This window comes from Trachemys scripta, chromosome 11, assembly GCF_013100865.1.
Source record: "Trachemys scripta elegans isolate TJP31775 chromosome 11, CAS_Tse_1.0, whole genome shotgun sequence".
Classification (NCBI taxonomy): domain Eukaryota; kingdom Metazoa; phylum Chordata; order Testudines; family Emydidae; genus Trachemys; species Trachemys scripta.
The window spans coordinates 67,172,084-67,186,933 of record NC_048308.1 but is presented as its reverse complement, the minus strand read 5'-3'; the positions used below and the strand labels follow the sequence as shown (position 1 = coordinate 67,186,933).

General features: G+C 43.0%; 1 protein-coding gene across 2 annotated transcripts in view; it reads right to left on the bottom strand.

The window, feature by feature from the left end:
• Positions 1 to 14,850, bottom strand: part of UBE2F (ubiquitin conjugating enzyme E2 F (putative)) — a 129,202-nt gene that overhangs the window by 33,343 nt on the left and 81,009 nt on the right. The window contains exons 7-8 of one of the 2 annotated variants that reach the window (XM_034785504.1): positions 10,289 to 10,321; positions 6,953 to 7,015 (exon numbers count right to left, since the gene is read on the bottom strand). The exons of the other annotated variant lie outside the window; for it this stretch is intronic. Coding sequence (XP_034641395.1) covers positions 6,953 to 7,015; positions 10,289 to 10,321 — 96 coding nt within the window. The remainder of the gene's footprint in view (positions 1 to 6,952; positions 7,016 to 10,288; positions 10,322 to 14,850) is intronic. 2 annotated transcript variants of the gene reach the window in all.

Genomic DNA, 14,850 nt, shown 5'->3' with positions numbered 1-14,850 from the left:
AGTCATTAAGAACATTGAGGTCAATGGTAACTGGGACAAAATACAACATGGTTTTACAAATGGTAGATTGTGCCAAACCAACCTGATCTCCTTCTTTGAGAAGGTAACAGATTTTTTTAGACAAAGGAAACACAGTGGATCTAATTTACCTTGATTTCAGTAAGGCATTTGATATGGTTCCACATGGAGAATTATTAGCTAAATTGGAAGAGATGGAGATCAATATGAAAACTGAAAGGTGGATAAAGAACTGGTTAAAGGGGAGGCTACAACGGGTCGTACTGAAAAGTGAACTGTCAGGCTGGAAGGAGGTTACTAGTGGAGTTCCTCAGGGATCGGTTTTGGGACCAATCTTATTTAATCTTTTTATTACTGAGCTTGGCTAATAAAGTTTGTGGATGACACAAAGCTGGGAGGTATTGCTAATACAGAGAAGGACCGGGATATCATACAGGAAGATCTGGATGACCTTGTAAACTGGAGTAATAGTAATAGGATGAAATTTAATAGTGAAAAGTGCAAGGTCATGCATTTAGGGATTAATAACAAGAATTTTGGTTATACATTGGCGACACATCAGTTGAAAGTAACAGAGGAGGAGATCACAGGATGGCTATGAGCCGCCAATGTGATATGGCCATTAAAAAAGCTAATGCGGTCTTGGGATGCATCAGGCGAGGTATTTCCAGTAAAGATAAGGAGGTGTTAGTACCGTTATACAAGGCACTGGTGAGACCTCATCTGGAATATTGTGTGCAGTTCTGGTCTCCCATGTTTAAGAAGGATGAATTCAAACTGGAACAGGTATAGAGAAGGGCTACTCGGATCATCCGAGGAATGGAAAACCTGTCTTATGAAAGGAGTCTCAAAGACCTTGGCTTGTTTAGCCTAACCAAAAGAAGGCTGAGGGGAGATATGATTGCTCTTTATAAATATATCAGAGGGATAAATATCAGGGAGGGAGAGGAATTATTTAAGCTTAGTACCAATGTGGACACAAGAACAAATGGATATAAACTGGACATCAGGAAGTTTAGACTTGAAATTAGACAGAGGTTTCTAACCATTAGAGGAGTGAAGTTCTGGAACAGCCTTCCAAGGGAAGCAGTGGGGGCAAAAGACATACCTGGCTTCAAGACTAAGCCTGATAAGTTTATAGAGGGGATAGTATGATAGGATAGCCTAATTTTGGCAATTAATTGATCTTTGATTATTAGCAGGTAAATATGTCCAATGGTCTGTGATGGGATGTTAGATGGGGTGGAGTTACTACAGAGAATTATTTCCTGGGTGCTTGCTGGTGAGTCTTGCCCACATGCTCAGGGTTTAACTGATCACCATATTTGGGGTCGGGAAGGAATTTTCCTCCAGGTCAGATTGTCAGAGGCCCTGGAGGTTTTTCGCCTTCCTCTGCAGTATGGGGCACGGGTCGCTTGCTGGAGAATTCTCTGCACCTTGAGGTCTTTAAACCATGATTTGAGGACTTCAATAACTCAGACATAGTTAGGGGTTTGTTACAGGAGTGGGTGGGTGAGATTCTGTGGCCTGCGTTGTGCAGGAGGTCAGACTAGATGATCATAATGGTCCCTTCTGACCTTAAAGTCTATGAGTCTATTATACTGTTTTGGTTTTCTATTTACAACAGAGGCATACCACTGAATTTTCATCCTCTTCAGCTACCATAGAAAGTGAATCAATTCAAGTCCATTTGTTCATTTATTTCCAAACTGCACTGTGCACTCAGGCTTAAATTCTCACAGAGTATTTCCCAGAGCTCTGGGGCTTGGGGCTTCAGCCCTAGGGGGACACTGGGGCTGGGGGCTTCCATCCCATTTGTCTGAAAACATTTATCAGAGCTCTGCTCCTGATAGCTCCAACTGAATTTAAGCCCTGCTGTGCATATAACAGTAAGCACTGCAAGAACATCTAATGTTTAAACAAAAAGTCATCAAAATTAAACCGCATTGATCCTGTGGAGCAGTTTCAGGATCCAGTGTAGTTGGTCTTAAATTTACAACTGTGGCTCTTGCTATTCAAATAGTTACGGTCACAGAGACTGCCTTGGGCAACTAAAGAATCCCAGCTCAGTTGATATTTCTACTAGGGCCCAACAGGCAGCAGGCTTGGACCAATACTATTCAAAAACTCTCTCGATGATATGAAAGAAAAGTATAAAATCTATTGGTAAAACCTGTGGATGACAGAAATCGGTGGAGTGATAAATCATGACAGGGAGCGGTCAGTTATACAGACTGATCTGGATTGTTTGGTAAAGTGAGCTTATTTGAACAGTATGTGTTTGAATACAGCCAAATGCAAGATCATATATCTAGGAACAAAGAATGTAGGTCACTTAGAAGACAGGGGACAGTATCCTAGAATGGAGACACTGAAAAGGACTTTGGGTTAATGGTTCATAGACATCTGAACATGAGCTCCCAATGGAATGCGGTAGCAAAGAAGGCAAACACAATCCTCGGATGCATACATAGGCAAATATTAAGCAGGAGTAGGGAGGTACTATTACCCCTGTCCATGGCATCAGTGAGACCATTCCTGGAATACTGCGTCCATGTTCTGGTGTCCATGCTTCCAAAAAGATACTAAAAAATTGGAAAGTGTTCAGAAAAGTACTACAGAATGATCTGAGGTCTGGAAAACATGCCTTAGAGTGAGAGACTTAGAATCTAAATCTATGTAGTTCCTGCAAGAGATGGTTAAGAGGTGCCTTGATGACAATCTACAAGTATTTGCAAGAGAAGAGATTTCTGATAGTCGATGGGTCTTTAATCGAGCAGAAAAAGGCACAATAGTTGAAAGCCGAAGCTAGACAAATTCAGATTAGAAATAACATGTACGTTTTTGACAGTGAGGGTAAATAACCATTGGAACAACTTACCTATGGACATGGTGGATTCTCCATCACTTGAAGTCTTTAAATCAAGACTAGATGTCCTTCAAAAAGCTATACTATCACTCAAACGGCGTTATGGGCTTGATGCAAAAGTTACTGGCTGAGCTTTTATGGTCTCTGTTATGCAGGACATGAGACTAGAATATTATAACAGTCCCTTCTGGCCTTAAAATCTGTGACTATTAATCTTATAACCGATTCAGAAGCATTTCCTTATTGCTTATATCTACAATGTAACACTTGTTTTCTAAGACTCGAATAGTAAGGTTTCAAATTCTGTGCCTTAACACAAATTACTAAAGGACTTTTTCCAGACTCTGAGAGAGCAGACATCTTTGTTATGACTTAACCCAGCCTAATGAGATATATAAGCTTCAGTTTTTCTACATAAATAACCAGAGGCTGGCTTTTAATTAGCTGTTACTACTCCTATCAGACAGGCATATTTAGCCAAATTGGCAGCAAGAGGGTCTCAGCACTTCAAATTTGAGTCCAGTGAAATGACATCAATAAAACACTATCACTTCCTTTAGCGAATCACAAGGGAACGCTTAATGTGCATTTCTGTTGCTGCTGGAAGCCAAACACACACAATACTAACTACAAAAGCTCTTTTCTTGAAACAATTGTTTCAGACCCTAGGGCTACCCTTGAAATTAAAGACATGTCCAAAAGTATCTCATTAGTAAAAAATATTCATTAAAATTCTCAATAACTTAACGGTATGAAAATATTTCTAAATACACATATGAGGAGACAGGACAAAAACACTGCAGAGTTTTAACTTCAGGATAGTACATGTACACTACATGAGGCATATATACCGAAGACAGACCAAATCATCACAAACTTCTCTTCATCTCCCTCTCTGAGGTTGCTTGTCAGGCCCATTCATTTCTGTTTACTGTAAACATTTTTATTCCCCTCAGGTGGCAGCCATTATCTACCTTGGCTGCTGGCATGATGATTATGATGCACCAATAGCTAGTATAGGTCCTCTGCTACCGCAGTCGAGTCACCTCAGTAAGTGTCACTGTCAGCGAGGGACCTCCTGAGAAGCCCTCCAACACCGTGCCGTATATTCATAAATTAAAGCAACCTCTGCGTGATACAACATGATGGAAAAGTGAACTGAAGATGCAACTGCTACAACAAATCAACCTACCTGAGTAGGAAATTTATTAATTTTCTCTAAAGCAGTTAAAAAAATTATCAGCCTCTGCATAATAGGGCGGAAAAAAGAAATTCATTCAAAAATTAAAAGATTTTTAACCCGATAAACCTTCCCAAGACTGCTTATCACTTGAAAAGACAAGGTGGGTGAGGTAATATCTTTTATTGGACTGACTTCAGTTGGTGAGAGACACAAACTTTCGAGCCACGCAGAACTCTTCTTCAGGTCTCGGAAAGGTACTCCCAGCATCTGGAAGGTACTTCCAGACCTGAAGAAGAGCTCTGGATGGCTTGAAAGCTTGTCTCTCTCACCAACAGAAATCAGTCCAATAAAAGATATTGGCTCACCCACCTTGTCTCTCTAATATCCTGGGACCAACATGGTTTCAACTACACTGCATATCACCCGAAGAAGCATTTGACACTGCCTGGTATAGCAGTATGTATTTTCAAACTTTACCTCTCATTCCCCAATTGCTATTAAAACAAATCTTTCCCTGAAAATCCTATTACTAGCATTTCATAGAATCATAGAACATAGAATATTAGGGTTGGAAGAGACCTCAGGAGGTCAACCCCCTGCTCAAAGCAGGATCGACACCAACTAAATCATCCCAGCCAGGGCTTTGTCAAGCATTTTCTTAGTATCACTGCGGATTTTAATTTGTGAGTCTATCATAAAGATGCAGGATAGTAACTCTTTTCATTCTCTGACGAGTGAGACGTTATTCCATGATGGGCATAGTTTATTTCAGAGTGCATGGTATTGTGGGTATCCATGTTTACAGTCTCAGCATATTTTATGCAAATCCTTGTTTGCAAGTAGAGTGGTAAAATCCTTGTAAAAATCAACCTAATATCAGAGTCAAACTGAATTCTTTCCTTCTGGCACTTCACAACGAGCAGTAAAGTCTCCAGACATGCCAAATTATCCTTTCAGGGATACCTGTGTAGCCTCACTGCCTCAGAGGGTTTATACAGATTTAAATGACTATATCTTAGTGCGCAATTCTGTCTTAAATTGCATAAGAAGGAAGAGAATCCAGCTCTCTCTTTCTTAGATGTACTGGCTCCATTTTCTTGTCGTTTTATTCATGGCTAGTTTCTCTCCTATGTAGTGGCTAGTAAAGCTCCATGACATCCTCTGCTCAAAAGGGGTTCTCTTTTGGTTTTATTGTAGTTACAGGGAATAAATTCCTTAAAAGTGGAACTCAGGGCAGGAGCTGGACTAAAACTTTCCCAATTTCATGCTTTCTCCACTCTGGTTTTCTAAAAAGCACAAACACAGATTAATACCAGAATTTACTGTACTATATTGTTATAAGAAATACTGGGAAAACTAAGCTAGATATACTGGCACTTCTCTTAAAGAAATTATACTTGCTGGTTGACTTCTTGTTTTAATTGAACGCTTCCAATCACTATCAATCTGGAGAATTTCTTTAATCATCGTGTTTAACTTGAACAACAACAAAAAAGCCAGAAGTGGTTAATTTGCAATTCAACACTAAACCATAAGAGCACCAAAGCCTACAAGTACAACTGTTCAGGCTAAAACGGGAAACTGAAGCTATGTAGGACATCTCTAACCAATCTAATGCAAAAGCTTCCACATAAAATCATGTTGAAGACTCATTAAGATCTCAAGTGCCTTCATCAACCCTCCATGATAAATTGATTTTAAACTAGTTCAAATGAAAGTTGCTATGCATATGAGAGTCTGCATGTATGCCTGGTCCACACTAACCCCCCACTTCAAACTAAGGTACGTAAATTCAGCTACGTTAATAACGTAGCTGAATTCGAAGTACCTTAGTTCGAACTTACCGCGGGTCCAGACGTGGCAGGCAGGCTCCCCCGTCGATGCCGCGTACTCCTCTCGCCGAGCTGGAGTACCGGTGTCGACGGTGAGCACTTCCGGGATTGATCCCAGAAGATCGATTGCTTACCGCCGGACCCGGAGGTAAGTGTAGACCTACACTATATATGAATTATAGCGTGTCCCTAGACAATGTGTGCTGAAAAAGACATAATTTTGAGACTCCACAAAACAGTAGAAACATCTTGTTTGGTTTCTCTCCTCCCCGAATATATGTCACAGGAATATGCACTGATATTAAAGATAAACTGTTCGGGTTACAGAGTCTATATCAAGAGAATTAACTCATCCTTATGAGTTTAGGTTCAAACAGACCCATTAACTTTAAATCTTCAATTACATTCTCAGTTTAAGACGTATAGTTTTCGAAGTTCTTTATTACTTAGGCCAGTATTTAGTTCCTTGATAAACCATATTTTGATTTGTGCAGTTCTTATTTTATATGGGAAAAACTGAATCAGTGAGCATTGTTTTGACAAGAGCAGGACTGCTCACCATCCTTAAAAGCCTCCTGTTCCCTCTGGCTTAATGAAAAACATGCAATGCAGGGGCTGTGTAAGAGACTTACACAAGAAACAGGTGCCTCTTTGGGGGAGGCAGAGGAGGTGGTCTGCTCAAAGACAGTGATACAAATTTAAGGCAGTATGTGGTAACAGCTTCAGACCCATGAATGACCATCTGATCCACAGAATACATTGGACTCTCAATGGAAAGCGTACCTTTGAAAGAGTGATATCAATTATATTTGGGTAAGTTTTAACGTAGCAAAATATATGTAATGGATGATAGTTTGACAAATAAGCACCATATACTGGAATCATCGCTATTATAAAGTTTGTTTTTTTCCATTTTGTTAAAAAAGCTGGTATATTGAGTCACTCGGCTTCCCATTATCAGAAGGCAAGGAAAGCACTGATTTAGAACACTAAGGCACAAGGTGTATACTGGTTTGGGAACAAAATACTTTCAGTAAGCTGCTGACTCACCTTGTCCCGCAAATGATGTTCTGCAGCCTCAATATTCAAAGGATCATCAAAATTCAAGAGATCCTGGAAAAGAGCCAGGGGATTTTTTTTTAAGTAAGGAAAAAAATAACTATCATATTATGTAAAAGGTTGAAAATACATTTAGTGTTATGAAACATATCAGATGAGGCCAGCAAGTGCAGTAGGTTTAGTGAAATTGCTTCTTTTATACCTGTAGATCTCTGGTTTAGACCCTAAGGGGGGTAAATTCAAACGAGACTGGTGGTCACAATCCAATCCTTGATTAATTGTTAGCCAAGCGAAGCACGGCTCTACACTCAACTTGATGGCATTTTTCTGATTGTCTGGATATCACAGGATTATTTTTGAACATCACCTCTGATCAAGTCCAAAATTTCCAGGAATGTTCTAGGCATCAATTGGCAGAGCCCCGTTGATTTTGGTGAAAAGTGGAAAACTAGAAAAATGATTTAGAGGAAAATCAGCCCCACAAACTGGCTGGTGCTGCTGCCAGAGGAATCTCTCTGGCGGCCCCTGCTGCTGGTTACAGATATTAGAAGCAACAGTGTAACTTCTGAGTGGGTTTCAGAGTAGCAGCCGTGTTAGTCTGTATCCGCAAAAAGAAGAACAGGAGTACTTGTGGCAAGGTGCCACAAGTACTCCTGTTCTTCTTCCTGAGTGGGGAGATTGTGTCGGCTGGAGTCTGACAGACATGAAAACCTTAGAGAGTTTTAGGGGGGAAACGGGGAGAACAGAGTGGGGGAAGCAGCAGGCACTGCAGGAATAGGGTAGTAGTGGTGGAGGTAAGGGAGGTGGTGGGAGAAGCAGAGACCTGGAGTGGTGGGGGCAGACGCAGGGACAAAGGGGGGTAGAAGCAGGGACATAGAAGGTAGAAGACAAAGCAGCTCTGAGTGTGAGGTTGGGGTGCCTATAACTGCCTATGATTCTCATCTCTGCCCCCCATGATCTGGTCCCTGCTACCCCGCCTCCACATCCCTACACATTACTCCCCACCCATCAAATTGCTGCAGGCAGAAGAATCTCTGGAGCTTCTTGCTGCTGCTTACTCATCACAGACAGCAGCTTAACATGCTGCTCGCTCTCTCTTTCATTCTGGGTGTACAGTTCAGCTTAGAGAGGCAACAAAGGGTGTGACCTTCTAGTGTTGGGCCACATCACATAGCCTCAATAGTATTTCCTCCAAATTTTGTTCTGTGAATCCAGGAAAACTGGTGTTCTGAACTCAAAAAAATGAGAAACATGGGGGTGCTGAGGGTGAATATACACAAACTGTATGAAAGGGTTATATACCGTCATTTTAAACATTCTAAATTTTTCTTCTAAACATCCATCTCTCAGCAATTCCTCCCTCAGAAAAAGCAGCTGTCTCCTTTTAGCTGACAACACTGCAAGTGCATTCTACAGCTTACTGGCATGGCTTGCATAGTGTCTGTAATATGTATCACCTGCTCTGCTATTTGTGCTGTATTTGCAGAAAGACTGAACTTCAACACATTGCTTAAGGAAACCAAGAAGCTGACAAGAGAGTGTGCTAATCAAGTCACATCATGGAAAATAATGAATAATCACTATGGAAACAAAACCAAGTTTCTCTGGTCCAGGTTCGGGTCAGTTTTCCTAGTAGTTTGTGATAACAGTGACTCTTTTATAACAGCTATCATTTTATAAGTGTGAAAGGCTCCCATCACTGCCACTATCTGGGATTTGCTTCCATTGCAATGAATCTCTATGGTCATTGATTTTTTTTTTCCAACAAATTTACAAGTTTCAATTTCCTTTCAAAACCAAAAGCTGAGCAAGACTCTCAATCATTCACTTGCCATCCTTTCTTTCTAGAAACAAGCCCACACCAGCTTTTGAAAACTTAATTATTTACAAAAAGCCTTTGAGCATATGCACAGGGGAAATCCAAGATGCAGTCTGTGAAGCTGAGAGTCTTCTAGGACATTACAAATCTCTGTAGTCTGTCATGCACAATCATCACTCTTTTCAGATGATCACATTGTATATAAGTTTTATGTGTATTTCTATTGCAGGATTGCACTCTTTGTTTCTCTAAAACAGACTCACCCTATTTTAGTTATTTAGAATACAGCACAAACAATTACTCTGAATTGAAAAGGCACGTGCTCTCCCATCTTTTTATAAATTAATTTACTAAAGACCCTAAACCAGGAAAATTAAGCCTCTTTGGCCCATGAAAGCTCTGTTTCCCAGGGCCCTGCAGCCATAATTTGTCTATCAACACATTTTAGAAAAATATTCTTGGTGGTAGCAGTGATGGTTCAGCTACCCAGTTCCTCCTTCAGGAAATGAGGGACAGAATCCTTCTGTCTGAGCCGGAGCTTGAGGAAAGAGGGCTGGGCAGACATAGCCAGCAACTCTGCTCCCTGTCCCAGGTGCTTCACTGTGCACTGGAGTAGCTCTTTGGAGAAGCTAGGGTGACCCTTACCTGCAGTTGAAGGGCGTAATGGCAATGAGCGCTCCGGTGGCCAGCTTGACCATGATCCCTCTGCTCTCCTCCCTTGACCTTCCCACTTCCACCAGGCAGCAGCAGCAAGGTTATCCATGACAGTCACACTCCATACCTCTGCCTCAGAGGGAAGGAGGGCTACCTCGACTTGCCTCTAATCTATTGATGGGCACAGTTTCTTGGCTTCTGTTGTATATCTGAGGTAAGGGTTGCTGGCACCAGTCCTGCCTGTTCCTGACATTAATCTAGGGTTTTACATGTTCCCTCCACTTTTCGCAGCTGCCTCTTGTAAATAAGAGGCTTGGACTTCCTGCTCCTGCCAACTCCTTTCATGTCATGTGGGATTCCACGGGGCAATCTCATGTTTTAAGTCAGTGTCAGGCCCTATTCTCATTCTGGGGGTGGGAGCTCCTTGGAGCTCCTAACACCTTCAACATGTGTTTATTGATGGCAATTGTTTATCCCAACCCTCAATTTTTCAGGGGTACAGCAATGCCAATTATCTACCAAAGTAATCCTCACATTCCTTCCCCTACCTCCGCACAATAACTCGCTGAAGGAATTTAGGATTTGTGGAAAACCCTATACAACTCGTTACCAAAGGCCGCACCATAGATTTATAACTATAAGTAAAAAGAAATATTAAGAAGGCAGCGTATGCCCTTCTGTATGAAATCCCCATGGCTAGCTAATATAAGGGGCTAATTAAACACCACTAAAGACAGGAGGAACACAAACATTAACGGTAAGACACACTGGATCAGGTCTATACCAAGTAACTTTAAAAACCACCTGGCAAGGAAAACAAAATGTAGTTTTATCCATTGCATCATCTCACTTACTGTAAATAGAGAGTTCAATCCCCAAACAACATCCTGAAAAGGAAAAACAATAGAATCAGTCATGTGTATTTGAAGTATTTTGTACATTTTAACATCCTTTACATTTCTATTAACCCAGCAAAATGATGGAAAGTCTTAAATCTAGGAGAGTATTGGGTGGCTTTTCTTTATATCCAAAATGTTTAAACCTATCCCAATATTTATTTCAATATATAACATGCAAAAAAGCACTTATCCAGGGCTTTAAGCACCTTTGACACATTTAAAAACCATCATCAAGTACAAGCAGAGCATGGTGAATAATTTTTCTGTGAACATAAACACATCCATTTAAAATTTTGTATAAATATTCACTCTCTGCAGCCACACTCACACCCCTTCTGCGTTCAAGGAAAAGAAACAATGCCGAGTGACTGACCACACCAATAAAAACTGAGCATCACAGCTCAGAATTCAAATAGGAGGTATCAGATACTTGCGGGGAACTGTACATGATCAATCCATAACATACAAAAATGTGACAAAATATTTGTCAAATAGACACGAAATATCAAATTTGAGAAAACTCATCTGTATGTGAATATTCTGAAAGTAGGAGAAGAGGCTACATTTATCAAATTAATTATTCATTGCAAATTATTTGCTCACCTCTACCTCCAAGTTTTCTTTAACTGAATAGGGACAGTCAATGTGCAATTACAGATTCACAGTAAGAAATCAGTGAACTAGATGGAAGTGTTGCTCCTTGAGACTCCCTCATTTGATTTAACATTTTCCTTAACTCCAGCTCCATTAGTGTCTGGCCTACAGGTGTGTGTCCTGAGTTACAAATTTGACGGGCTGACAAACAACGAGCAAGAATAAGTGATAAGACATTACTACAATTAACTGAATTGTAAAACAGAGCTCCTAGAAAACCTTCTCTCGGAGTATGTCTTCAATTTTAAAAAAGGTGGGTTTTATACAGCAAGATATCTTGCATGTATTAGGCATCCCACTGAAAACTCCTACTGGAGATGAGGCACTGTAGTTTTTACCATGAGATAGACAAAGTCACCACTATACCCATTAGCCTGTGACTGACCTCACCTAGTTTACCTCACAGTAAAACTACAGTGCTGTGACTCCACTAGGAGTTTACACCTGGAGAGCTAAGGTGAGTTAGTTGTCCTAATCTCAACGCACATCTTTTTTGGTCATGCAGACAAACACTTAGAGAAACAGATCTTCTCACTATGGCATAGAAAACAAAATGCATTTTATGCTCATTTAACATCTTGCGATACTGCTTAAAAAAAAGGTTAAATAAATGAATGCATTTTAGCTTGTTTACTACGCTGGTCTCTCAGAACGGTGTCAAAATGATGAGCTGTTGTAATATATAACAATACCTTAACAACTCTATCAAAAGTACCGATTACAAAGGCTGGCAGAGAACATGGTGTCAGCATTATCTGATCAATAGTAGTTTTGTCTTTTTTTTCCTACCCCATTTTCCCTGGCCCTGTTTATGTATTTTATACAAAAACACCCTCTGTTCATCTATTTTTAATCATGTAGATCAGCAAAGTAACATTAGGGAATAATATTTTAGCCTGTTCAGCACTTTCTTCTAATGGAGTTTCTAAAATCATCAGGGCTAGTAAACACTGCAAACCTCGAAGTCACTAAGGTATTCCACACGGACAGAACATTATTGTTTAAATTTATAGTAAAAGAGTAGGAATTTCAGATGTTTAAGGTGCACAAATAGCCTAGAATTCTTAAGAATGTGGTGTTGAGCAGTCATCCACACCAGAAATGATCTAATTATCATGCTATCATTCATTTTCAGGGCCAGAAAACAAAAGTGTTTGGGAAGAGGGAGAAAAGACAGTTACCCTTTCCATAACCGGTGTTCCTCGAGATGTGTTGCTCATGTCTATTCCACATTAGGGGTGTGTACTCGCCACATGCACCGGTGCTGGAAGTTTTTCCCTCAGCAGTATCCGTAGGGGACTGGCTCTGGTGCCCTCTGGAGTGGCGCCCGTATGGCACGGTATAAGGGGTGCTGCCAGCTCCCCCCGTGCTCAGTTCCTTCTTGACGGAAACTCCGACAGTGGGGAAGGAGGGCGGGAATGGCCATGAGCAACACATCTCGAAGAGCACAAGTTACGGAAAAGGTAACTGTCTTTTCTTCGAGTGCTTGCTCATGTCCATTCCATATTAGGTGACTCCCAGCAGTTCCAGTGTAGGCGGGTAGGAGTTCACAGCTGCGCCGATTGTAATACAGCTCTGCCGAACCCAGCGTCGTTTTTAGCCTGCTAAGTGATGGCATAATGAGACGTGAGTGGGTGGACTGAGGACCACATCGCGGCTCTACAGATGTCCTGGATTGGGATGTATGCCAGGAAAGCTGCCAAAGATGCCTGCGCTCTAGTTGAATGGGCCCTGACAATCGGCAGCAGCAGGACCTTTGCTAGCTTATAAGAGCTCTTTCTGCAAGAGGTGATCAAGCTGGAAATCCTCTGCAAAAAAACCACACGGAAGGCCCTCCCTCCTATCCGCTGTAGCGATGAAGAGCTGGATCGATTTACGGAAAGGCTTGGTACGCTCCAAGTAAAAAGCAAAGGCCCTCCGGACATCCAGCATGTGCACACGTCTCTCCTCAGCAGTCTTGTGCGGCTTGGGACAGAACACTGGCAGGAATACATCCTGTCTCATGTGGAAGGAAGATACCACCTTCGGCAGGAAGGCTGGTTGGGGCCGCAGCTGGACCTTGTCCTTATAAAACACTGTGTAAGGCGGTTCCAAGATCAAGGCCTTAATTGCTGAGACTTGTCTCGCCGACGTCACCACCACCAGGAAAGCGACCTTCCAGGACAAATAGAAATGGGAGCTGGAACCCAGTGGCTCAAAAAGTGGGCTGGTGAGCGTGGAGAGGACCAGGTAAGGTCCCACTGCAGGACAGGGGCTCGTACCTGTGGGTAAAGCCTCTCGAGACCCCTCAGGAACCTGACAGTCATGTCATTAGAAAAGACCGTCTGACCTTGGATTGGCTGCTGGAATGCGAAGATGGCCGCAAGGTGCACTTTGATGGAAGAATGCGCCAGACCCCGGTTCCTGAGCTGCAGTAAGTAATCCAAAGTGACTGCACTGAAGAACGTGAGGGAGAAATGCCATGCTCCCACGCCCAGTGGGAAAACCTCATCCACTTAGTCAGGTATGTTAGTCTCGTGGATGGCTTCCTACTTCCCAGGAGGACCTGCTGGGGACCTCCTCCGAGCAGGTACGCTCCTCCGGGTTCAACCACGGAACATCCACACCGGGAGGCGTGGAGACTCGAGTTTGGGGTATAGGAGCCGACTGTGATCCTGTGACAGCAGGTCTGGATGGTAGGGAAGGGGCCAGGGAGGGGCCACCGCCATGTTCATGAGCGTGCCGAATCAGTGCTGGGTCAATCACGATAACCTGTGCCTTGTCCCTTTTATCTTTACTAGGACCCAACTGACCAGAGGGATCGGAGGGAACGCGTACATCAGACCCTCGGCCCACGACAGGAGGAAGGCATTGGAGAGGGAGCAAAACCGATGTCACTTTCTGGTTTGTCTGGTGGCAAACAGATCTACTTAGGGAGTTCCCCACCTCTGGAAGATCATGCGGGACACCTCTGGGTGGAGCAACCACTCGTGGTGAGAGGACAAGTCCCTGATGAGGTGATCTGCTAGGGCATTCCTGATGCCGGGGAGGTTACCAGATTGATGCCGTGGCCGATGCAGAAGTCCCAGAGACGGAGAGCCTCTTGGCGGAGAGCCGACAAGCGTGCTCCTCCTTGCCTGTTGATGTAGAACATCGAGGCCGTATTGTCCGTCAGGACTCTCACCACTTTGCCACGACAGGAAGACCCCACAGGCCAGCTGGACCTCTCTGAGCTCCTTGACATTTATGTGTAACGTTGTCTCCTCCGGGGTTCGAGGTGTGCCCCCCAACCGAGGTCCGAAGCATTCAACACTAGCTCAACAGATGGAGCGGGACTGTTGAATGGGACTCCTTCCAGGACCTTCTTGCGATCTGTCCACCATTGCAGCGGGGTGAGAATTGCCGGAGGAATGGTTATGATCTTTTCCAGGTGGTCCCTGGATTGGGAATAGGTTGATGCCAGCCATTGCTGCAGGGGCTGCATGCGGAGTCTGGCATGGCGGACCATGTATGTGCGCAGGCACACCTGAGTTGTTGTCAGGGGAAACGCGGACACTTCCATGATGAGATCCATCAGGGCCTGAAACCTGTCTAACGGCAGGAACGCTCTCGCCCGGGTCGAGTCGAGCACGCCCCCGATGAATTCTATCCTTTGAACTGGAACTAACGTGCACTTTTTGTGGTTGACCAGTAGTCTCAAGGAGTGGCACGTGGCTTGTAGTACAGTGATGTCATGTTGGACCTGAGCCTTGAAGTTGCCTTTGACCAGCCAGTCGTCGAGGTACAGGTAAATCTGGATACCCCAACGCCTGACTACCGCCATGCACTTAGTAAACACTTAGTGCTGTAGCCAGGCCAATCAGAAGGACTACAAACTGGTAGTG